At 42.6% G+C, this 24,626-nt stretch overlaps 1 protein-coding gene and 1 long non-coding RNA gene across 3 annotated transcripts in view; one reads left to right on the forward strand and one right to left on the reverse strand.

The window, feature by feature from the left end:
* The first annotated feature begins 4,371 nt into the window (after positions 1 to 4,371).
* LOC146679046 (uncharacterized) lies at positions 4,372 to 7,845 on the forward strand. Of its 2 annotated transcripts, none has more exons than XR_014911806.1 (2): positions 4,372 to 4,466; positions 6,062 to 7,845. It is a non-coding gene; the product is annotated as an uncharacterized LOC146679046 (long non-coding RNA). The 2 variants fall into 2 exon arrangements; XR_014911805.1 differs by having other exon boundaries at positions 6,927 to 7,845.
* Positions 7,846 to 18,328: 10,483 nt separating this feature from the next.
* Positions 18,329 to 24,626, reverse strand: part of lrrc4cb (leucine rich repeat containing 4C, genome duplicate b) — a 46,465-nt gene continuing 40,167 nt past the window's right edge. The window contains exon 2 of the mRNA XM_085412106.1: positions 18,329 to 23,149. Coding sequence (XP_085268232.1) covers positions 21,236 to 23,122 — 1,887 coding nt within the window. The 5' untranslated portion in view covers positions 23,123 to 23,149 and the 3' untranslated portion in view covers positions 18,329 to 21,235. The remainder of the gene's footprint in view (positions 23,150 to 24,626) is intronic.

The raw sequence follows: 24,626 nt of genomic DNA on the forward strand, positions 1-24,626 counted from the left end.
GAGTCTTTCTAGGTTGTTGCAGTATCAGTTTCCCGGTTTAGTTATAGTTAAGTTTAGTCACTGTGCTTCTGCCTTGTTTAGCCTCTATGTCATCAGCCGTAATAAAGGCTCGCTTTCAGTTTAAATTCACTCCCGTCTCCTCACCTGTGTTCGCACCTGGGTCCACCACACACACACCACCGCACGGCCTGTCTCCACAGACCGTGACAGTACGACGCGACCATGCCAGACCCAGCGACACAAGAGAAGGAGATCATCCAGACAGTGGAGTCGCTATGCAGCAAATGGCTGCAGAGAGGAGGAACGGGAAGAGTTTCTCGTCTTCACTCTCCAACTCCGCCAGCAACAGCAGCTGCCCTGTGTGCGTGCTTTGTCACCAGAGCCATGCTGTTGCGCTGTTTACCCACTGCCTCGCGAGCCAGAAGCAGTCAGAGTCGGAACAGTGAGGCTCACCGCCGACACACCATCGGCTCACGCTTCATCGGCTTCCGCATCTTCGCCACCGTCTGACTGCACAATGCGGCGCACGGAAATGTCAGATGCAATAGACTTTGGTGAGGAAGAGCGGCAGCAGGTGTTACGGACATATAGGGAGGAAGAGCTCTGTTAGAAGCCCTGGCTCATCTCTGAGGAGGAGCTCTCGGCAGCCGCCCCACCTCAGACCTGCTGCCCACCCTCACCGCCTCGATCGGACTACTCGTCTCCTGCTTCCTATCTGGCATGGATGTGGTCGGAGGACGAGGAGCCGGCCGCCACAGAGATCCAAGTTTCGTCCACGATCGCTTCAAAAGGGAAGTGACGTTCACGTCGCCGTCGCGCGTCGCTACGGCATGTCTCGCCCTCCACAGTGCGACAGGAAGATGCTGTGGAGATCATGGAATTGGACCTTGTGGAGCGGCAGTGAGCCACATGTGCTCAGCTAGAGAAGGAGCTCCGGTGGAAGCCGCGGCTCACTCCTAACTATGAGGAGATTTTCCACAGTACACGCCTGGCTCTTGGGGGCCCCCGGAGTTGCCAGGAGCTCCCACCTACTGCTCCGCCAACACTCGCCTCCCCAGCCTCTGCGACGCTGCAAGAGGCTCCACCGTCTACTTCAACGAGGTCCACAGCCAAGAAAAAGCGGCGTTCGCGTCGCCGTCACACCGCCCAACACTCGGAGGTGAGTGAAGGTGTTCTGTCACCCCAAGTTACCTCTGAGTGGAAGGAGTGTGAAGTAAATACAGACTTAGCTGGAGATATGGCTAGTAATGAACTATTAACCAAGCCACAGTCTAGAGACATTTCTTCTCAGTCAATCATGAATAATTCACTCAATCTTGTAGGGACCTCAGAATCTACACATAGACTGAAAGAGACTTCCACTGATTCTCATGTTAATAGTGTGAGTAGTGGGATGGAGGTGTTTCCTTTTGTGTCTTTTACCATGTCTGAGGTTACATCCAAGTCTAAACTATCTGTGGCAAATGTCTTCCTTCCTGAGTCGGCTCAGCTCCTCCACCAGTCACTTAATGAAGGTAATGATAGTATAACTCAGTCACTGGTGAAGGTCATGTCTGAAGACCATGTTCAAAATAAAGGTTCAAATGTACCAGAGCTGACCGGCTCCCAAGCCACACCCTTCTTTGATGGGCCAACAGGTGTGTCTCTGTCTGAGCCGGACCTCAAGAAATGTGTTTTCTCACCTCCGGGGCCCTCTGAAGCCACAGTAAGCAAGGATATTGCAGAGTTGGCGAATCATGAATTAAAGTGTGACATGACTAGTGATCCTGTTTTCCCTGCTACTCTTGTGTTTAATGAACTGAAAACGGTGAATGCCGATCATGAACTCACGTTAATCCGTCAAGATGAAAACATAAATGCAGATCATGGTAACCTGGACTGTGTAACGTCACAACATGAATTCTGTCTTCCTGAAGGCAATAAACAGGGTGATTTTGAACTGTTTTGCTCCAGCACCATTACCTCCAATCAGGAGATGGAGGCTGAGATCAGGGTTAATGTGACACCATTTTCTCCTGTCTCTGTGAACTCATCACTAGATAAGATTTTGACCTTGAACAATGGTGTTACCACTCACTCACAGCCTGAAGTGTCACCTGCTCCACTCCATATAGTTATCACTCTGAAGCCACAGATCACTGCGGGTGTGGGTTCAAGCAAATGTGTCTGGCCAACATATCACAGTCATGCTATTAACATGCCATTAGTTAGATCCATACCTGAGTATTTAATGTTTGTCCAGGAGCCTCACCCTAATGGTCTTGTCTTGTTTTTTTGAGTCAGGTGGTAATTCTTGTTTTTCGTATGGCTGAACCAGCCCCTCTGAGCCTTACACTGCCATTGATTAGGTCCAACAAGCTTATGTTGACTCCTCCTGTGACTACAGAGACTGGGCCATTTGCCTTTAAGCCAATTAAAACTGATGCAGACTCTGAGAACCTAAAGACTGCTGGCTCAGAACTGGTGGTCATTAACACTGCTCACTTCATGGACTCCTGTGCTAAGATAGTAAGCACTATGGACTGTTTTTCACCTGCTCTCTCTCTGTGTGGACTTATGCCTCAATAGCCTGTTTTTCCTTAGCCTTTACCGCAGTTAGCAGCTCTGCTCCCTGCCCAGGTGGCAGCTCTGCTCCTGGTCCAGCCAGGGGCCTCCATAACTGTTCATCCTGCGTCTGCTGCTGGATGCCCGGGTGTGCCTACCCGGCACCCTGCAGCAGCCACACCACTTCACGTCATGTCAGCTGGGGGGCCCGAGGAGCCCGTCCAGCCTCCTTCTGTTCCACCACCTGCGGCTTCGGCTTCGCCTGGTCCAGCTTCGGCTTCTGCTTCTGCTTTGCCTGGTCCAGCTTCGGCTTCGGCTTCTGCTTCAGCTTCGCCTGGTTCAGCTTCAGCTTCTGCTTCAGCTTCGCCTGGTCCAGCTTCGGCTGCAGCTTCGGCTTCGGCTTTGCCTGCTCCAGCTTCGGCTTCTGCTTCAGCTTCGCCTGGTCCAGCCTCTGCTTCTGCGTCGGCCTCGTCTGGTCCTGCAGCTGCCACGCCGCCGCCCATGCCACGTTCTGCACCTCGGAATCGCCGGCCACTTTCCGGGCCACCAGCTGGACGTCATCGCCGTCGAGGTCGGCCCCCAGAACTGTTTCCCCGTCACCGCCGTTGCCGTCCGCACGATCGGCCCCCTGAAATGCTTTCCCCTTGGCTCCTGTACTGACGGGACCGGGGTCGGCCCCCTGAACTATGTTTCTGGACTCTATTCCCTGCAACCCATGGTTGTTCTTGGCCCGCCTGTTTTGTTTTGAATGGTTTCCAGGGCCCCTGTGCTTTTCATGGACATTTTGTGTTGGACTATTTTCTGAGTTCCTGTGCTAGACATTTTGGTTTTGTTCCGAGAAACAACACAGTGAGCACAGGAGGTCAACAAAAAATCAGCAAAAGACAAAAGGGACCCTCACACTGTGCCGAAAGAAAACGAGTGCGCGTGAGATAACACGAGCCTTCAGCCTGACTACTTTATCAAAGACATAACAATATGCTGCTAATGTTAGATAAACCTTGTTCCCAAACACCAGCTCTGACAAGTTATTCTCACTCTGAATTTTAATGGAAGTGATTTGTTTGTTATGTACAGTGCATCTACAAATATTCACGGTGCTTCACTTGTTCCACCTTTTTTCATGTTGGGGCCTTATTCCAAAATATATAAATTTCATTTTCACCTTGAATTTCTACACATAATATCTATTAGATTATTCTGTTATTATATGTTACCTTATATATGTAATCAAAGTAGTTGAATTAGAATACTGCTGTAGATCACATTATACCCTTTAATATAGAGTGTGTGAGCTGTATGTAGTTTAGTTCTCATTATACTTTTGAGTTAACAGAACATATTCACATATTAGTTCATTAGATAAATGTGCATCACTCTGTATCCTTGATCTGCTGGGAATGTGTTACACTGTTTTCTTGACATGCTTAATTGTTGAATCATGAAGAGAAGGTTGTAAGCAGGAGACTCTGTGTCTAAAGACAGGGGAGATAGACAGACCACATTCCACACCCCCACCTTACAGAAAGCAGAGAAACAACTGCCGAGGTCATAACTTAGGCACTGTAACAGAGAAAAAATGTGATGTTTTGGCTTTTACGACTAGCTGGGGGCCACTAGAGACTATAAAAAGCTGAGCAACCCGTCACCATTTTGAGACATGTGCCTGACCCTCTGGTAGCATCTCTCCCGTCCGGACGTTGTAATGCTCTTATTGTTGAATTGTATGGAAATAAATGATTGTTGATTGAGCATTTATACACCGAGTATTGTCCTTCCTTCAGCCCAAAGATTCAAAGAATTGGGAGAATTCAACAACTTGGTGCCGTGACCCGGATCTTTGGTGTGCTGAGGAGGTGTAGATTTGGCCTTTGGTGAGATCGTGGGGCAAAGTGAACAGAAGGCCGGCCTAAAACAGAAAGGTAAGCACAGCCTGTTGTATTATAAATACCAAATGTGCATATTGGGCTTTCCAAATTAATCTGTTCACTGAGTCACATGTATTTTCACAGTAAATTTGTCGGTGTCTGGTTTTTGGCGCAAGATACTAACAACATAAGTTGAGGCTGAATTCCAGTGTGTTAAATAAACTGCTTCTACCGAGAAACTAATAAGACACTACGTTGAGCTAGTTGCAGTAAACTGCTTCTACCGAGAAACTAATAAGATACTACGTTGAGCTAGTTGCAGCCACTTTACCTTCCACATTTAATTTTGTCTAATACTGGCTTCTGTAGCAATAATACGTTAGAATTTCTTCTGAAGACGCGGCCATTAGTCCAGTACATTGAAGTCGAGGTTTGTTTATTTTGTTTATGGTGTCAGTGACGTCCTGGCTTTTGCCGGCTATGAAATAGAAGTTGATTTAAGGAAAAGCAGATGCTGGCTTCACGGTGCAGTTGAACGCTGGCAACGCGAGAGCGAAACACGTCCGTAGGTTTGGTTTATGATACGGCGTGTTCCGGTGGTGCGGCCGTGAAGTGCAGTAGTGGTTGGTGCTAGTTTTAGTACACTGGATAGAGGTTTTGACGGTGGTTTGTGGCGTCAGTCGAGTATAAAGGGCTGCGGTCATAATACAAAGTAAAAATTTAGTACATAGCAACACCTGGTTTATGATGTCAGGTATAACTTCGGGGATGCAAGCATCACTTTTATGATGCGACTTTGCCCCGTGGTGGCGGTCATAAGCGCAGAGAAAGGGGTATTTTGGTCTATGGTGCAGTGTGCTTTAAGAAGATCTAATAGTTGAGCTCAGAGGTTTCTGTGCAAATTTCTGCTGATGAGAGGCGCTCTCTGTGTGTCACACTGATGGTGTAACGCGCTGTGTGTGTAAGGCGCGCTCTGGCCGTGGGTGAGGCGCGCTCTGAGTGTGCTTTTTGTGTGTGTGAAGTCTGAACACAGTGACAGTGACGGTTGATGTGTTTGATTAGGAGGACATTAGAGCAAATACACATTTTAGGATCAAAGGTTGATGCCTAGTGTACCTGTGGAACATTTTGCCCTAGGAGTGGCGACCCTCCTGTCCGTGGACGCGTGGCCAGGACCGGCGTCGTCCGGGTGCCGAGGTGGTGACTTGGGGAGGTGAGGGCCCCCGCATAGCTACGGAAATAACACTGGAACGGCCGTGTAATCACGGGTTCACATTTATTCCGGACTAGAACAAGACACATTTTGCGAACAAACGTTGAGTCTAGATTAGTAAAGAAATATAAAAAGGTTGAATTCCTCGTTTCAGTGGTTGAAATTGTTGTGTGCCTGTCCCCTGACGAGTGTGAAATTAAAATAAAGAGGGAATTTGGAGCCACATGGAGATAGACGGGCATAATTGGGTGTATTACTCTGTGGTGTAATAAAAATAAAAAGGAGAGATAGTAAGAGGTGTGCAGTGGAGAATTATGGAGGAGTAGAGAGAGGAATGTGTTGGGAGACTGGCGTACAGTTTACGCTGTCAAGGTAGGCGTGTTGCCTGCTTATCGGTTTAAAAGCGATGAAAATGAAATTAAAATAAATCTCTTAGTGTGTTAATACAGGAAGCTGCGGACCTGGACCAACTGCCCCCACAAGCACAGCGGCCGAAGCAAAATTATAGGTAATGGGAACCACACCCAGCACGAATCAGCAGCTGTGAAAAAGACAGCAGCGAGGAGAGAATTAGAGGAGAAATTAAGAGAAGTTTTAACACATAAAATTGGGGCCAACGGACTTGTGGAGGTTGGGAAGGCGTCCGGAGCATCACAACAAAAAGGTGAAACAAAAACACACAAGCAGAGAAATCTGAGAGAAAGGCTCCTTTTAAGGTAACGCCTAGTTTGAGAAAAGATAAAATTAACCTGCTTTTATACAAATGCACATACACGCAATGAAGAAACAGCTTACACTCATGAACACGTGAAGATTTTCCAGCAAGGTTAAAGAAAAATTAACATACTTAAATGATGAAGTCTATACATTACTGACAAAGAAACCCTCTGGGTTGCAGGACAACAATTTAACTAAAAAAAAAAAAAAGGAACACTGGTCTAACCAACCAGGCAAGACGCAACAAATTTAGTGGTAAAAAGAGTCAAATTGTGACATGTTTTCTGTTGATTGATTAATAAAAGTGATTACTGAATGAAAGAAAATTCCTTTTTTGGGTTTTTAAACATGATCTTAAGAATTTTAATATGTACTTGTGTTGTCCTGTCAACTTGGTGGGTTAGGAGTTGATTATATCGGGAGAGAAAAAACAAAAAAAAAAAAAAGGGGGAGAGAAGGCTGACACAGGGCCTGGTCCCGGTGTGTCTCCCCTCTGAATAACACAGCGAACACAACATCATTTTCCTGTTCGTTTGTTTTTGTTTTGTTTTGTTTTTGTTTTTTCTATACATATTTAATTACAGGCTGCTTTGCCGGCCCTGAAAGCCGAGGCTGACTGGACTCCTGCTCTCCCCCATACGTGACACTGACCAAATGCTGCAACAGCTGGACCCACAACAACGACCTGAGAATGTCAACAGACCTGCAGGAATGTGATCTCATGCAGCCGAGACGGAGAGCACTAAACCTAAGGCCCGTTTCACTACACGGGGGAAAATTCCCAGACTGCGTCAGCTGACAGAGCTGTGACGAGACGCCCGCCAAGCCCGAATGAAAAGTAAGGCCGAGCGAAAGAATGCTGACCTTGATAACTTTGCATTCACACTGTGCAGGACAGTGATGGACCAACACGGATGATCGGGTGGCGAAAAAGGGCGTGACCGAGACAAGAGGAGTAACTGAGGACAGAAGGCACCTCAGAATGGACAAAAACACAGAAGAAGATGCAGGTTTCACCTGCGGTGAACATCGACACTGGAGAAAGGACTGCCCCAATTGGGGTCAGAACCAGGACGGACTGAATTTTGAGCAGCAGCAGCAGCAATGGTCGCAAACAAACTGAAAAGGAGGGGGGGCAGGACCCCAGGGCATGCTTCAGGCCGTGGTTTACCCAGAACACCAGAACAGGAAAGTGATGAACACACACACACACACACACACACACACACACACACACACACACACACACACACGTCTCCAAACACACAGATTCAGAATGAAGTGAAATACACACATGAACACGTGCACTCGTTGAGTGAGTGAGAAATGACACACACACACACACACACACACACACACACACACACACACACACACACACACACACACACACACACGGGAATGTTGATTCACTGAGAAGTGATGCACACACATACACATGCACACGCTTGTGCAATGAAGAGTGATCCACATACACACACACACACACACACACACACACACACACGCTGATGCAATGAAGAATGCTTTGCTTATGCTGATATGCAAAATGCTGCACACAAACATCCCAATGCATAATTTTTATGAGGAGCCATTGATTACTTAGAATGTGTTATATGTCACCTAGAAGGCATTTATGTAGATTTTAGGAATAAGCTCTAAAATGGTTTGGTTATGAAAACAATGTCTGTGCGTGATGTCTGTTTATGGCTCAAGGCCTTGACTGAATTCTTTGCTGTGCTTCACACAGCCCTGATGAGGAACAGTGGCACAGAGTGAAAATGATGAATTAATAGTGTAAGTTTTAGGTCGGAGTACGGCATTTTCTGTGACTGAGTTTTAATTCAAGGAGGAACAAAAGGTGTTACGGCACCTGAGGTTCTCATTCCCACACAATATTGTCCCGGCAGGAAGCAAAATGTTCCTGTGAATTTCTGGTTGATTGTTTGGTTTTGTTTAGCGCTAGTTTGATGTTATCAGTGAGCTTTGGCTTGTGTTCTTTCTCGTAAGCGAGAGAGGGATAGTTTTATGCTTGGACATGTCTGCAACGGGCCCTAGTTTGTGTTATTTTAGTAGTATTTTGTTGGTTATGTCTGTTTTCGTTTTTGTTACAGTGCACTGGAGAAAAAACATCTGAGAGGTGTGATCCACCGGTGGTGATATGTTGATATTTTGTGAGTTCATGATTTAACAATCAGCTCTTTAAACAAGGCCTGAAAGATTGAAATTTAAAGCGCTATAAAATATTATTACTGTAAACAGTTGCAAAGTGTGCTTCTCCATGATTGTAATTGGCTTGGGAGAAATTCACTTATAGGGAACACTGATCTAAAAGGATTGCACCGAGTCAATCCGGCCCAAAAAACAACAAGGAATTGTTTTCCTTTAAAATGATGACGTCATCTTGCTGGTGATGAAGGCTCGAATAGGTTGCGCGGGAGACTCCATTATCAGCAACATCTGGTATGAATGTGTATGGAGGTATGCATGTGAATGGACTGTGATGGACTGACGACTAAAAGTTTTGACTGACTTGATACTGAGACAATGACTGCACCCACTTTAGGATTAGTAAATGCCAATAAACAATTCATAAACAATTCACCCAGCCGACAAGAGAAGGGTGGATGCTTCGCTTTGTTTTGTTTTGTTTTTTCAGGAGCAGGAGGATAAGAGAGACTGGAGGAGGAGACTCTAGCTTCACATAAGTATGAACTGCAGACTTAACACTGTGGTTGCTGATTTTGAGTTACCAATGTTTGCATTAAGAAAACTGTGCTATATTAGCTGTGTTTTGAGTAAGGTATCATGTTATATTATTGGGAATGCCAAATGCTACAGTGGAGAAGACTTTTGATACCACTCATGACTGGAATATGTTACTATTAACCACAGCAGGCCACTGTAAAAAAGTCAATTAAATTTTATAGAGGAAAATCGCCAAAATTGAACAATACCTATGAATGACTGGCCACATTCAGAATAGAGATATGCAAGAATAAACATTGGTCCACATGATTTAGGTTCTCACTTGAAATAGTAAGTTATTAAATGTAGAATATAATCGACAGGGACATTTGATAGGATGTGGTACTGCAAAAGAACAAGAGCAAAGTAAATAAAGAAAATATTGTGTTTAGTTTGGATAAATTCAAATTAAAATGTACCATTACACTCAGAGGATCAATATGGAATAAAACATATGCAAAACTTGTAGGAAGTACATGACTGATAACTGTTCTGTCCTGAGCGTTTGTTTCCAGAGCACCCACTTGACCACACCAACAGTTTCTCGCCACCGAGGAGGGGTACTTGCAAAAAGAATAAAATAAAAATCTGAGTTTAACAAAACATTTTAAATGTAAATATCAAGCTTACCTTTCTTTTTCCATGAAATGTGCTTGTGGGCACGCCAGCCATTTTGAAAAGGTGGGCAAAACAATTGGCAAGGCCACACCCCCACACATGTGATATAATTTTAAAGGTACTGTTGCCCTCTCTAAGAAACATCAGGACTTAGAGGAGTGGCAAGTAGAGTATGCGAGCTACAAGCAAAAACTAAAATGTGTACTACAGTGTGCAAAAATGAAGTACTGGGTCATCAGGGGGTCATGAGGGACATTTATAAAACTAAAAGTCCCACTAACCTTAAAGTGCACTTGAAAAGCTCACACAAGAAGGTTAACCTAGCTTACCTAGAAGACCTCATCAGGGGGAGCACACTCCCCCTCCTTGAAGAGCTCACCCACTCAACCCGCATCCCCAGAAAACAGCTAACCCCAGATAAGGCAGCGTGATGCATCCTGAGACAACAGGACTGGGACATCTAAATAAAGGTGTGAAACAATCGCCTTCAAAAGGTTATCAATTCACTTCAACCAAAATTAGGACCACACGGTGCGGCAAGAGTTAATAGTTATTAGTCTCAACACCCAAGGATAACCAGAAGAGCATGACTGATATGATGGAACTGGGATTTTGTTACACTTAATTTTTGCAAAACACAAATAAAACTAAATTGAAACTAAGGATTTTCAGAAAATAAAAACTACACTAAACTAGCAAAGAATTGGTAAAAACTAATTACAACTGGTAAAAATTGAAAATCTGGAGTCGAAACTAAATAAAAATAACAACTAATGGAAATGGCGAAAAGTTTAAAACCCTGGTGCAGAGATTGGCAAATCTGACCAGGAAACGTTATAAAATGGATTGTCAGGATAGTCAGCGTTAAAGCCACTTTTGACAGTCCATACTAGGATGGCATTGGACATCTTCGGGGCAGAAAAGGGTTGGTGTGACCAAGGTGTGGTTTGGCTTGTTGTATGTACATTTCAAAATGTTACAGCTCTGGATGGACCAGTTACCAGATATGATGTCACTAACCTTCTCTTTTAAGTGTCTAGCTCCAATGAATTGACACATGGGAGTGTGTCAAAAAGGGGGAGTTGAGTCCGAACATCAAACAATGGTGTTATGAACATTTTATGACTTTATTTGTGTGTTTAATAATTTAGCTATGGTAAAACTTAAGCTTATAATGTGTTAGACTTAGAAAGGGTTCACTAATTTTTGATTTCTTTTACACACACATAGATTATGATTAGAATAGGTTCTGAACATAATATTTTAAACCAAATTTGAATCATTAGAAGAACAATGGATAACAATATTAGATTATCAAGGCTAGGGAGAGAGGTGTTTTGGTTTTCTGTCTCTTGCAGAGAAAGGAACAGACACCAGACGGGGACCCGGAGATGTGAGGACCCTTCACAGCAGGGACAGATGTAGGGACTGCCGAGACAGCAACTGGGGTCAAGTGTCATGACGTTTGGGCTCCTGGAGAAGATGGATCCCACAAACACAGCAATAACCATGAAGGGGTTGGCGAAAACCAGGAACACCAGACCAACGAGGTTCAAGAGGCTCTTGGCAAAAAGGGGGACACGGCGGTGATCCCAAAACACACAGATCTTTGTTTGAAATCGGGGCAGAATAATCCCCAGAACTGTGCAATGACTAAAGGGTGGTCTAACCCCGGAGGTCGAAGAAAGAAGCTGAGAATCACCCAACTGGAAGACACTGGTAGCTGCAGCAATAAAAATAAAGGTTAAAAGCTCCTTAGACAGAGGTTCTAGTCTAAGTACATTTGAAAGGTATAAGGGGGCATTAAAATGGGAGTGGAAAACTGGAGCACCAAAATAAAGCTGTGGGAGAATTGGGGAGTGATGGGAGAGTCATCTGTAACTGCTGTTATGGTTGTAAATCTAACTTTGCTTGCATCTGAACTGCGTGAACACAGAGGTCATCCCACATATGGTCCACCCGTTAAAGGGGGACAGAGGGCCTCAGGATCAAGAAAACCTGGACCTTGCGACCCTGGAGTGCATGTTGTAAGTGATCTCTTTCAGAGATCAAAAGGGGGAATTATTAGATTATTCTGTTATTATATGTTACCTTATATATGTAATCAAAGTAGTTGAATTAGAATACTGCTGTAGATCACATTATACCCTTTAATATAGAGTGTGTGAGCTGTATGTAGTTTAGTTCTCATTATACTTTTGAGTTAACAGAACATATTCACATATTAGTTCATTAGATAAATGTGCATCACTCTGTATCCTTGATCTGCTGTGAATGTGTTACACTGTTTTCTTGACATGCTTAATTGTTGAATCATGAAGAGAAGGTTGTAAGCAGGAGACTCTGTGTCTAAAGACAGGGGAGATAGACAGACCACATTCCACACCCCCACCTTACAGAAAGCAGAGAAACAACTGCCGAGGTCATAACTTAGGCGCTGTAACAGAGAAAAAATGTGATGTTTTGGCTTTTACGACTAGCTGGGGGCCACTAGAGACTATAAAAAGCTGAGCAACCCGTCACCATTTTGAGACATGTGCCTGACCCTCTGGTAGCATCTCTCCCGTCCGGACGTTGTAATGCTCTTATTGTTGAATTGTATGGAAATAAATGATTGTTGATTGAGCATTTATACACCGAGTATTGTCCTTCCTTCAGCCCAAAGATTCAAAGAATTGGGAGAATTCAACATATCCCATAATGACAAAGGGAAAAACGATTTCTTGAGATTCTTGCAAATTTTTAAAAAATAATATGCATAAGTATTCACAACCTTTGCCATTATGCTCAAAATTGAGCTCAGGTCCACCCTGTTTCTGCTGATCATCTTCATCATCAGATGTTTCTGCAACTTGATTGGAACCTACCTGTGGTAAATTCATTGACTGACCATGAATTGGAAAAGCACACACCTGTCTGTATAAGGTCCTATAACTGACAGTATCAGTGCACAAAGCAAGCCATGAAATCCAAGGAATTGTCTGTAGACCACTGAGATAGGATTGTATCAAGGCACAGGGAAGGGTGCAGAAACGTTGTGCAGCATTGAAAGACCCAATGAACTCAGTGGTCTCATCATCTGTGAATGACTCAGGACCAGGACTCTTCCTAGAGCTGACTGCCTGGACAATCTGAGCAGTCAGAGTAGAAGGGCTTTAATCAGGGAAGCGCCATGGTCCCTCTCACAGAGCTCCAGCATTTCTGGTTGGAGAGAGGAGAACCTTCCAGAAGGACAGCTTTTCTGTTTAAACAGGCCTTCTGTTGATTATTTATTTAAAATTGATCAATTGTTTTATCTTAAATTACTTGTTAATCTTACTGTATTACATTTAAACTTTTGTATTGTCTATACTGTCTATTTTGGTACCTAACTTTCTGTTTATTTTAGCCTTTTGTGTACAGCGCTTTGTGACTGCCTGTCTATGTAAAGCACTTAATAAATAAACTTACTTCCTTACTGCATTAATTTCTTTTGAACTCCACAAATCAGGTCTGTATGGTAGAGTGATCAAACAGAAGCCAATCCTCAATAAAAGGCAATGAAAGCCCATCTGGAGTTTGCCAAAAGGCACCTTAAGAACTTTTAGAACCATGAGAAATTTCCCTGGTCTGATGAAGAATATACCATAAAGAATACCAGGCACCCCCTCATCAACTAGCCAATACCATCACTACAGTGAAGCATGGTGGTGGCCACATCATGCTGTGGAGATGTTTTTCAGAAGCAGGAACTGCGAGAGACAGGGTGGAGGTAAAATCCATGAACGCATGCACAGACATCCTTGATGATAACCTGCTCCAGAGCACTGTGGACACTGTCATAACAGAGGAGTGGCTTCGGCAACTGAATGCCTTTGAGATGCCCATCCAGATCCCAAACTTGAACCTGATTAAACATCTCTGGAGAGATCTGAAAATGTCTGGTCACCTACCCTCCCCATCCAAGGTGATGGAGCTTGAGGAGTTCTATGAAAGAGAATGGGAGAAATTGCCCAAAAAATAGGTGCACCAGGTTTGTAACATCCCACTCAAAAAGACTTCAGGCTGTAACTGCTGACAAAGGTGCTTTAACAACATATTGAGGCCGTGGATACTTTAAAAACATTTCATTTGCTAGAATTTAAAGTAAACCTTTTTCCTTTGTCATTATGATGTATTGAGTTTGGAATTTTGAGGTGAAAAATGAATTTGGTCCTTTGTGGAATGAGGCTGTAACATGCTAAAATGTATAACGTGAAGAGAAACACTTTCCAGATGCACTGTATTCTTTCTGTGAACTGAATTTAAATAGATAAAAACATTGTTTCTTCATTACCACAAAATCTGTTTTTGCACAACCTCACAAAAATGAAACACTTATGCAGCATGCTCTAGAAGAATGCAGTGAGCCCACTTCACAAAACTGGCTGTTTATCATAAAAAATATCTCCTGAGAAATAAAAATAATTTCATTTGTGGAGCTAAAGCAATTACAAATGTCAGACATACCAGTTTTGCCCTTCTTCCTCTCCCCCTCTATGTAATCTTATGGTAACTGGTCTCAGTTTGTTACGGGTCAATGGGCACATGACGTGAGACAGCTTTCACACAAACTCTGCAGCAGAAAATGTGTGAACACTTTCCCTCAGGCAATAAAAAATAAATGATCACTTGTTTAAAGATGTCCTGGCTCAGAGGAGAATGGAAAGCCAAAGTGAAACTGGAACTTGGGTTCATAATCAAAAGGAAAAGAAAAATGCCATTATAATCAAAACTTTAATAGTGGACTGGTCATGCAACACAGAGCACCTGTATAAAAAAGCCCAAAGCCGACTGTACTTCCTCAGGAGGTTGAGGTCTTTTAACATCTGCAGGAAGCTCCTGAGGATGTTTTACCAGTCGGTGGTTGCTGGAGTACTTTTCTATGCTGTGGTGTGCTGGGGGAGCAGCACAGCAAAGAGGGACTCATCCAGGCTGGAGAAACTGATCAGGAGGGCTAGCTCTGTGGTCGGCATGAAGCTGGACACTCTGGTGACAGTGGCAGAGAAAAGGACATTAAAGAAACTGATGGACATTATGGACAATGCCAGACATCCTCTGCACACGGCCATTAACAACCAGAAGAGTCTGTTCAGTGACAGGTTGCTTCTCCCAAAGACAAGAACTAACAGACTTAAAAACGCCTTTGTCCCACACGCCATCAGACTGTTTAACTCCTCTCTGGAGGGGAGAGGGAGGGGAAACAGGAGGACAAAGGAGGGGGGAACAACTAAGCTGTAGTGCCTCTTCACCTCACTGTGCAATACCTTTTGTGCAATACTTTTGTAAATAGTCAACGGTGCAATAGACTCAATACTTGAAATGTGCAATTCACTTGTATTTTTATTTTTATTCCTATTTATTCTATTTATCCCCTTCGTATATTTTATTTATATTGTCTCTGTATTTATATATATATATGTGTGTGTGTGTGTATTATATATATATATATATATATAATATTCTGTAACTCTGTAACTTCTGTCGGTGCTGTGCTTTTTTGGAAATCGAATTTCCCAGAGGAACCCACCCGAGGGATTAATAAAGTTCTATCTGATACTTGCTTATCTCTCCCTATTCAACAGTGTAAAAGTTATGTTTACGCCATTTGTCAAACCATTATGTTTTACCATAACTAAACAGTACTATTAATCATTTATTTTAAAAAGAAATGTCAGTGTTTAAAAGAACCATGACCTAGATACCCATAACCTTTATACCATCAACATATATGGTTATACCTCCTTGGAAAGAAAGGAGTAGTTAAGTCGTCTTCTATTATAATTGAGAGATTAGGATGAAGGTGAAGATGTTTTTAGGAAAGCACTGATTATAACTGTTGAGCTCTCTTTACATTCTTTTTTACATTCTGTAAAAAGGGATAAAAAAAAATTCAAGGGAAAATGAAGATAGCGTCGGACCATTATGATCCACTAGAACAACTCGAATATTTCTTGGAATTAGAGCTGGCAGATTGAACGCATTTTTCTAAAACAACAACAACTACAACAACAACAAAAAATACTCTCTAATTAGGTGTGTTGATGTTGGCAGTAATAGTGGTGATGAATGCTGTCTCAAATGTCAGTCTAATATCCAAAATCCAGAAGTATTTAACTGTGCTAAGCACTGGTGAGTGCAAAAGCTACAGTGCGACTCACATCTATTTCACACTCATTGAACCGTTTAGTGATGGATGGGGACATTGTCATATTTGAAGAGAACATTCCATCTGAAAGATTTAATCATAAGCATCAGGTAATCACCCAGAACAACTCTGCATTGATTTGCAGTTAACATTTCCCCTAAGGCCCCAGGTACACGGGACTAAAGACTATTTGGCGACTGCCTGGTTACCACTGGTTTCAAGGGAAACATTTGCATTCCTTGACCAGCAAGTAGTTGCTTGAGGTTGTTTCCTGTTGCTTGGTGAAATCAGCTGCCTTTGCACCTAAAATCTCCTCGGAATTGTTTTGGTTGCTAACAGATTCCTGTGGTCAGCCATACTTTTACTTGGCCAGGCAACGATTGGCTTCTTCTGGTTGGCATGGCACTTTTTCAAGTTTCACTACTGCTAAGTTAGTCAGCAAGTGTTGGCAGACCAGCTGGTATCGTCCATGCAGGCTATGAGTGAACATGGCAATCTGTTAGCAATCAAAGCAACTGCAAAGAGAATTTTGGTGCAGTACCTTATTTGCAACCAATTTCCCATTGCAAAGGTGGAAAAACTACTCACCAACCCAACAGGGAGTACACATACACAAGTCACTAAATGGTTTCTAGGTCTCTATGAAGCCTAAGGTGGACAAGTTGTCTCAGTAACCAAATCAAAATGCGTCCTTGCAGGATAACAAAGCCACTGGATCCTCTGACAGCAGGTGCCAAAGATGTGGGATTTTTTATAATTGGCTATCCTATTATGTCAATATCACCTTGAAGAAGAAAAACATTTCTTATGATATTTATCAAGCACTGAAAGAAAGATTAAAGTGACCATTAAGGATCGATTATAATGTGGCTCCTCAAGACATGCCTGGATTAATTAACCACCAAGGAGTATGTTGGTGCTTAATGAACCTAGAGGGGCCTTGGTGTCTCATATTTAATTAACTTATTTACCTGTGTCCCATGGCAAAGCATGGTCACACTGAGGCAACCTTGGGTATGTGTATGTGTGTGTGTGTTTGATGTGTAATATTCTCACTTCTAAAAGCCCATTTTTCCTTTTATCTGCAAGCTGTTCTGTGCATTACGCACACTAGTTGTGTGGCTGTGCATTTACTTTTTCTGTATTTACCACAGCTATCTTCAACATCTAAGGCTGGACTATTGACTACAAAACAGAAGGTTCTTAAAAAAACCAAAACAAATAAAACCAAAGGCTATCCTTGAAAGCATAGTGAGGTTTTCCAGGATTTTCTTTCACTCAAAGTGTTTTTGTAAATGCTCTTCAACAGACTGTCAATTTTAGAAGACCGTGAATGCACCACACACATCACCAGCAAGAGGGGAGCAGTCCTCCTCGTTAAGCTCAACGTACTGAATCTCCCCTAATTTTGGACAAAGAGCTCAGCCAAGTGTGGTGAAAAATAAAGCCCTGTTTTCACAGCATGTGTATTCTGTTTTTTAAACCACACTTCAATTAATGATCATCTGTTTCACTGTTTTTGAAAAAAAAAAGAAAAAGTAATGGCCTTCATACAGTATACATAACCTGGAAATTAATGGGGTCACTTTTCAGTTTCAGAACTGGATTTGAAATCATTTCACTGTATCTGAGTGTTTCACCTCAATAAATTAATCATTAGGTGAATGAATCAATTATAATCTCAGAAAAGACATTCTAGCTTTCGAGATGAATCGTACAAGCCTGTCTGAATGACTCCTGCACCACAACGTGAGCAGCCATATCAGAAGCACTTTGTGAATGAAATGGAGCAATCCCAAAGGCAGTTGTGACTGTAAGCCATTTTGTGCTATTTGTGGGTGTCATAATGACAAGCGGTCTCTTCACTGAATTATTGTAATTTTTCACACCAACCACGATTGTTTCTGGTGGAGATTTGGTTTAACGGATTTGACAAGTGCCAGTGAGAGTAGCGCAGGCTATTGTTAGCGTATTCTTCTGACTCTCTAAGGTTCTGTGAGATCCTTTATTCACCACATTGAGTCAGCAGAGAGAGCAGGAATAGCCTATTGCGCTATTGGTTAAGGAATTCTCAGATTTGACAGCGTGAATCAAATGATTCTGTCAGACAGATGGGATGATTCATATTAGATAAAAGAATCCAAAAGGCTATGTATAATGCAGAAAAAGCACTTCCTTTTAAACAGATCCCCTTCCATCCTCTGACCTCATAAAATAAGCTACAGTACTTTTTAGTTTTGGGTTTTTTTTTTCTGCAGCGCATTCTTGTCAGTTCAGACTTCTTTGAGCTGCTTAGCAATCGCTTTTGTTCGAGTCTTTCTTTACATGTGTTCATGTGCAAATGGGACAAAGACAGCAAAAATGGTGACAAGATGTCTGGTAATAATATATCCATGGAATCTATTGAAAAAAAAAAAAGAATTGCAATTTTTATTTGTATTCATGTACAGTATGAACTACAATCTCATGTATCAATAATTGAACATCATCCTCAGGGAAATTAGTTGGACTCCTTACAAGCACAGTCTCTTGTTATTTTTTTCTTTTTTCTTTTTTCTTTTTTGTCATTTTTTTAAACAATCGAAGCACATGTAAAATTATGATCTGATTTTTTTTTCTTTTTTGCAATGTGTTTTTGAAAATATTTTTTTTTCCTTTTGTAGAAATTTAACCGTGTGATGAATACTCTCTCTGAAAATGAGAGAGAATGTCCCCAACATATAAGTATCCCTCCCCATACATGGACAGTTGGCAGAATAACACACAAGAATTGGAATCACCTTGGCTAACGATTTTGCACAAAAATCAAGCTCACTCTGCTGGTATTTCAAGTCCAACATTCTGCATTCAGTCCTAAATCCATTCTGGCTTTCAAGGATCTTCAATCTTACACTGTCCAACTAAAGTAAATACCAATACAGAGACATTCCATTCATTCTGAATAACTCACAACCCTCGACCCAAGTATATATATAAAAAAAAATCTGAACCTTGTTTTTTTCACTGTAGCCAGCGTCAACATTGAATCATTAAGCCACCAAAAGCGTTGAAAAGGAATTGAGCACTGAAAAAAAATGAAACAGTGGAAAGGGAAAGAATGGTTCACTCACTGGCATTACCAATCAATAAATTCCAACCCTGACGGGGAACAAGTTACTGATTCTCTCTCATAACCAAGTCTTTAAATGCATATTTTCCGTCATGTTTGTTATTCGCCATCTAACTGCTATTGTAGAAAACAAAAGAATTCATTTAGAGAGAGCGAGAGCGGGAGAGGTTTCTGAATATTCAGCACTCCGTTCCCCTCATACTTCTAGCAGACCTCACAGAGATGAAAGCTAAAAAGGCAAGCGGAACTGCCTGGACAGCTATATTGTCAACTGTTTTTTTTTTTTTTTTGGTTACATCATGTGACGATTTACACTAAATAACTCAAACGCAGAGACATCATGTGTGGGTCATATCCCGTCCAGAGCCATCTGTAAATATAAGACTACGTTTCATTTTGCCAGTTTTGTCGATGATTAGATGTATTTGTGAAGTGGCCAGTGGGACACATTAAAATATGCTTGTTGCACAGACACCAAAGCGAAAGGCATATCTACCTCCTCTTACTTTCTGTACAAGGTCACTGTTTCCATGGCGACAGGCTGATGGCTAGTTTTTCCTCCTTATTTCTTATCTATTTTTTCACTCCTCTCTCTTCATATCTGCAATATCTCTGTTTGAAGACCCCTCGTGACCATTATAGGTCTGACTCCCTCTACCCAACTGCTGTTCTTCACTTTTCAATTCTACCTTCCCCTTTCCTTAAGCCTTCTCCGTTGAAAGACTAAATGAAAAAACGGAGCGTAAACAGACTACAGGAGAGACAATGTTTTGATGGTCTATAAATGATGCATCATCAAAGAGAGTGTGTGTGTTTGTTTTCCTCGAAGAAAAAAAGCCGAGTGGGGGTCGCTTCAATATCAAAGGCCTCTACCCCCTGTTAGATGTTGGGTAAAGGGAAAGTGAAAAAGTCTCGTGCTGTTTCCTTATCAGCTTTCCTCTGTTAGCCTGCAAATGAACTGCTGATACAGATTAATGAGCTATAACCCATCTTCCCTTATTTTGTTGCAGGTTCCTAGCTGCTTCACTGACTATGTTAGCTCCGTCTGCTTTAGTCTGACAGGGTCACACTACATTACAAAGCAGCCTCATTTGCCTCTTTATCTGTTCTAACAGATGGACTATCAGCGCCTGAGCTTGTGTGACCCTGGGGTGATGGCAAGGTAATGCGACACTGAGTGGACGTAGATCATTACTGGGTTAACAGGGAGGCTACAGACCACAGCCTTATGCTTCCCGTCATTTTCCTAAGCAATATTCTGCCATCGTGCGGCACATGCCGGTAGATAAAGCGAGACAAATGAGACATGGCGAGGGGTGAGGAACGTGCCCGAGCTACGCGACAGCAAGACAAAGAAGCAAGAGGACATGGAGGAGAAGAAAGTGAGGAGAAAGAAGACAGAGGGTAAAACGGCAACATGGAGAATTCATGGGGGTATGAAGAGGGAGGGGGAGGTGAAGGCGGGAAAAAAAGACAGTCAAGGTAAAGCGTCAAGAGTGTAAAGAAAAAGTAGGAGGAGGAGTGGGAGCAAGACCTTAATCTTAATTAAAGTGAAGGATATATGGCTGTTGTTTAGAAGCCACAGGGGAAATGCACATTTACTCATTTGGCAGCTTTGCTCCTCAGGCACGCTGGCTTCGCTGTGATATCATCCAGAGCCGTGCCATTAAAAGATCTAATTTTGTGTTGAGTGACAGCTAGAATAGCATGGCGAGGAAAAGAAAAAGTCATTTTATGTTTTCACGTTTCATAAACTTCCTTCAAATTGGAACTGGTGTGCTGCACTACTAAATAAATGCTTGTAAATACGGCATTGTCCTTCAATAAACCGTGTTATCAGATAAAATGTAAGTAGTGAATGAAGAGCATTGCATTAGAGTTTAAGGCCAATGGAAATAGTGAATGCTGCATTTGATACCTTTCAGTTTCCGTTTTAGCAAACCATTCTTTCCCTTGTGCGGTATTACACAGAGAGATAGAGAGAGAGAGAGAAATAAAGTGAGCTAAAAAGCTATCACAAATTGTTTTTCTTCATTTAGCCACTAGACATATTTTTAATAAATAATCTTTGTTTTTGTAAAGACACTTTTTAAAGTTTCATATGTCGTCCCTTTGCCAAATGCTGACTAATCGCCATAATTGACATCAACTCTGTGAAGTCAATGGCATTCAATTTCTTTTATCTTTGCGTTTTGGTCCATTGTACTCCAAGTGTGTAACGGCTGATGCTGGACATTTAGTCAAATTTAAAATCAGATTTGGGTCTCTTGTACATTGTCTTTTGAGCAAGCTTGAATCAGTAAAGGTTCCTGTGTGGCTGAGCTGTGTATGGTACTGAGCATAGGAGGATGGTGATAAGAGCTCTTGTAGGTGTTGTAGTGGTTGTAGTGCTCCAGAGGGGGCAGCGATAGGTGTCTCTCCATGGCAGCAACACCTGCCAGCTCTTCTTCAACGGTAATGACCTCCATGGAGGAGGCGGGGCCATCGGGATCCTGCTGGTTGTGTTGCTTCCTCATCTTGTAGAAAATAACCAGCAGAACAGCAGCCATGAGTGTGATGGCCACGAAGCAGCCAATGATAATCTTAGTGGTTTTCATCACCTCATCCAGGGATCCCTCTCCCTCCGGATCAAGAACTGGAATGGTGTAAGTCCGCTCTGTGGTCCTTGTGGAAACAGGAGTACCTTTTGTTGTTGAGGAAGACACCCAGCCAAATGGGGGAAGTGGTGTTTGGCTATCCTCCCCCATCATGTCAGTGGTCTCAACTGTGACTGTGGTAAAATAGGTCACCCCACTGCTGTCCAAAGAAGTGACATTAAGCACAGCGGAGGCAGAAATGTTGCCTGCTGTGTTGCTAACCATACAGGTGTAAGTCCCAGTGTCCTGCATTGTGACGCTAGTAAAGTTCAGCGTCCCATCATTGAGGACAGACAAACGCACTTTGTAGGCCCCGTGAGTCACCAGTGAGCCGTTTGGTGTGAGCCAGCTGATGGAGGTCACCGAGCTTGTACGACATTTAAGCTCTGCACCCATGCCTTCGGTCACATTCAAGTCACTGGGTGGCTCCACAATAACAGGGACATCACACTGAAAGTAGCTGTGGTCCAGTTCTCCAATGTAGCGACCTTTCAACGCTGAGGGAGTATGGCAACGTGCACAGCAGCTGGTATTGGCTGGTACAGTTTCCTTCAGCCACCAGCTGAGCCACAGAATATCACAGTTGCAATTCCAAGGATTGTGATGGAGGTGGACCCGCTCTAAGCGATGTAACGGTGTGAAGAGGTCATGGGGTAGAAATGTAAGATTGTTATGAGCCAGGTTGAGCTCTACCAGTGACTGAAGATCGTCAAAGGAATTCCTCTCAATAGTTTGAATCTGGGCATGCATCATCCACAGCTTCTGGAGGTTCACTAGCCCTGTAAATGAACTGGGCTTTATAACAGAAAGCTGGTTACCTGACATTTCTAGCTCTTCAAGCCTTACCAAAGGTAAGATATTGGGGATCTCTTTGAGATTGCACATTCCCAGGTTCAGGTAGCGGAGATTGCTCAGGTCCTTGAAAGCCCCGTCAGAAATATAGGAGAGACGTTTGAGCTCACCTAGATCCAGCCTTCGAAGCGAGGGGACCCGGTTGAAGGCATAAGATGGTATACTTTCGATGGGGTTGTTTCTTAGCCACAATTCTTTCAGCTTGGACAAGTACTCGAATGCTCCATTGGGGATTGTCGTGAGCCGATTATCAAAGAGCTCCAAGGTGTTGAGGCTGGCCAGCCCATTGAAGGCGCCAATTTCAATGCTGCGGATGTGGTTCTTGCTCAGTTGTAGGATCTCCAGATGGCGCAGATGTTTAAAACTGTCCACCTTGATTACCTGAATGAGGTTATCCTGGAGGTTCAGGTAGCGAGTGTTGGTAGAAATGCCATCTGGAACATCCCTTAGACTGCGGCGCGTGCATATGACTTTGCTGAACTGGTTACTGCATGAGCAGACGGAAGGACAGGTCTGAGCACGAACCAGCCCAGCCACCACCAGGATCTGAAGGGCCAAAAGCAGCACAAAGAGGGGGTTGGATAGTGCCCCCTTCAGCCTACGACCTCTCATTGTCTGGCGCTGGAGGGAAGAGATCATTGTGTTCAGCATTCATAGTTCATCCGCTGTTTGTGTTCTCTGTAACGAGAAGAAGCAAAAAAGAATAACATTAAGTACCAGGAAAAGTAGCCGGCAATACATTGCACATGTTGTTATCATGTATGAAGGCAAACCCAATATCTTTGTATATTTAGACTGTTTGGTCACATGAAATAAATGGCACAAAGGTGGAACTTCAAGCTCTGAGAAATTGTAATAGGCATTTGTTTTTCATTCTTTTTTGGCATTTGGACTGAATTGTTGAATAAATTTATACAGTACATTGTGCAGAGAATAATGAAACAACAAGATCAAGAATTCAAAGCCTAAATTAATTGTCAGTATTACTCATTTGTGTATTGAAACACAAGTATTTTTTTAGCTCCTTAACTCTGGACTGTCCCAGATTTTCAAGCTTCACAGAAGCCGACACATCTACACAGGAGACTGAAAATGGAAAATGAGAACTTAGTATCTGCATCCCATCAGAGCCCGACCTGCAAATTTCTTGTAAGCCCCCTTCTCATTGGCATCATAAGACAGAAATTATTTAATAGAATAAAAAGCCTTAGTCATAAAAATTTCAAAAGAAGTGCAATCCACTGGAGTCATTTTTTTTTTCAGTGGAAGACAAGTCAGTAACACCAAGGCATTATGCTCAGTGAATATGGCACGGCACTGTCAAACACACTATATGAACGACAGTTAAAATTACTTTCTGTCCAAAACACTACTAAAAAAAGGTATGTAAAAAAAATCTATTTCTTCTTGGTTAAAAATGTGCTATAGGTTATATGATACGCAGCAGGTTTCATTTAATTAAATTTTGTTTTTACTCCAAAGCTTGAAAATGATCTTTAAGTAAGGCTTTAAAAAAGTGTTACACAATTACTACTTTTTCCTCATTTAAAGCAGCGTTCCAGCCCTGTTTACATTTTATTATGATCCAATGTATGGCTCAAGAGTGTGAAGAGGTCTTATACTGTCATTAAATAACTATAGCAAAATTTCTTACATCCAAAATCAAATGACTAACAAGAAACTCGTTACTCTGCTATCTTTGATTAGATTAAATTGGATTATATTAATCCAGTCACCCAATAGATCTACTTTAAGAATATGCCTGAGCATGCTGAAGATAAAAATAGACCACAAGATTCATACACATACAGCACAGCACAGCCTGTACCTCCCACTTTTACACTGCAGTGTGGATATGATGTTATTGCAACTCTGCCCCCCAAAGATGGTACCCTACAATAAAGTTGTACATGCAGTATAACAAACCTACCCGACATGTGGAGAAAGTATAGGTTTGGCAACATTGTGTCAACCTCTGCTGTTAAGTGATACACACGTCATCCTTCACTGCACTTAATGGGTTCACCAACAGCAAAGCACTCTTGACTTTTGCAAAAAACATTAACCTTGCCTACTGGTTCCTTAGATTTAAGTATTCTCCTTGTCTCTTCCTGGCTCTTCCAAGTGAAGTTATCTGTTAATCATCTCTTTCCAT

Source organism: Rhamphochromis longiceps, linkage group LG1 (assembly GCF_057381845.1).
Source record: "Rhamphochromis longiceps isolate RC_006_pf linkage group LG1, R_longiceps_female_GT1.1, whole genome shotgun sequence".
Classification (NCBI taxonomy): domain Eukaryota; kingdom Metazoa; phylum Chordata; class Actinopteri; order Cichliformes; family Cichlidae; genus Rhamphochromis; species Rhamphochromis longiceps.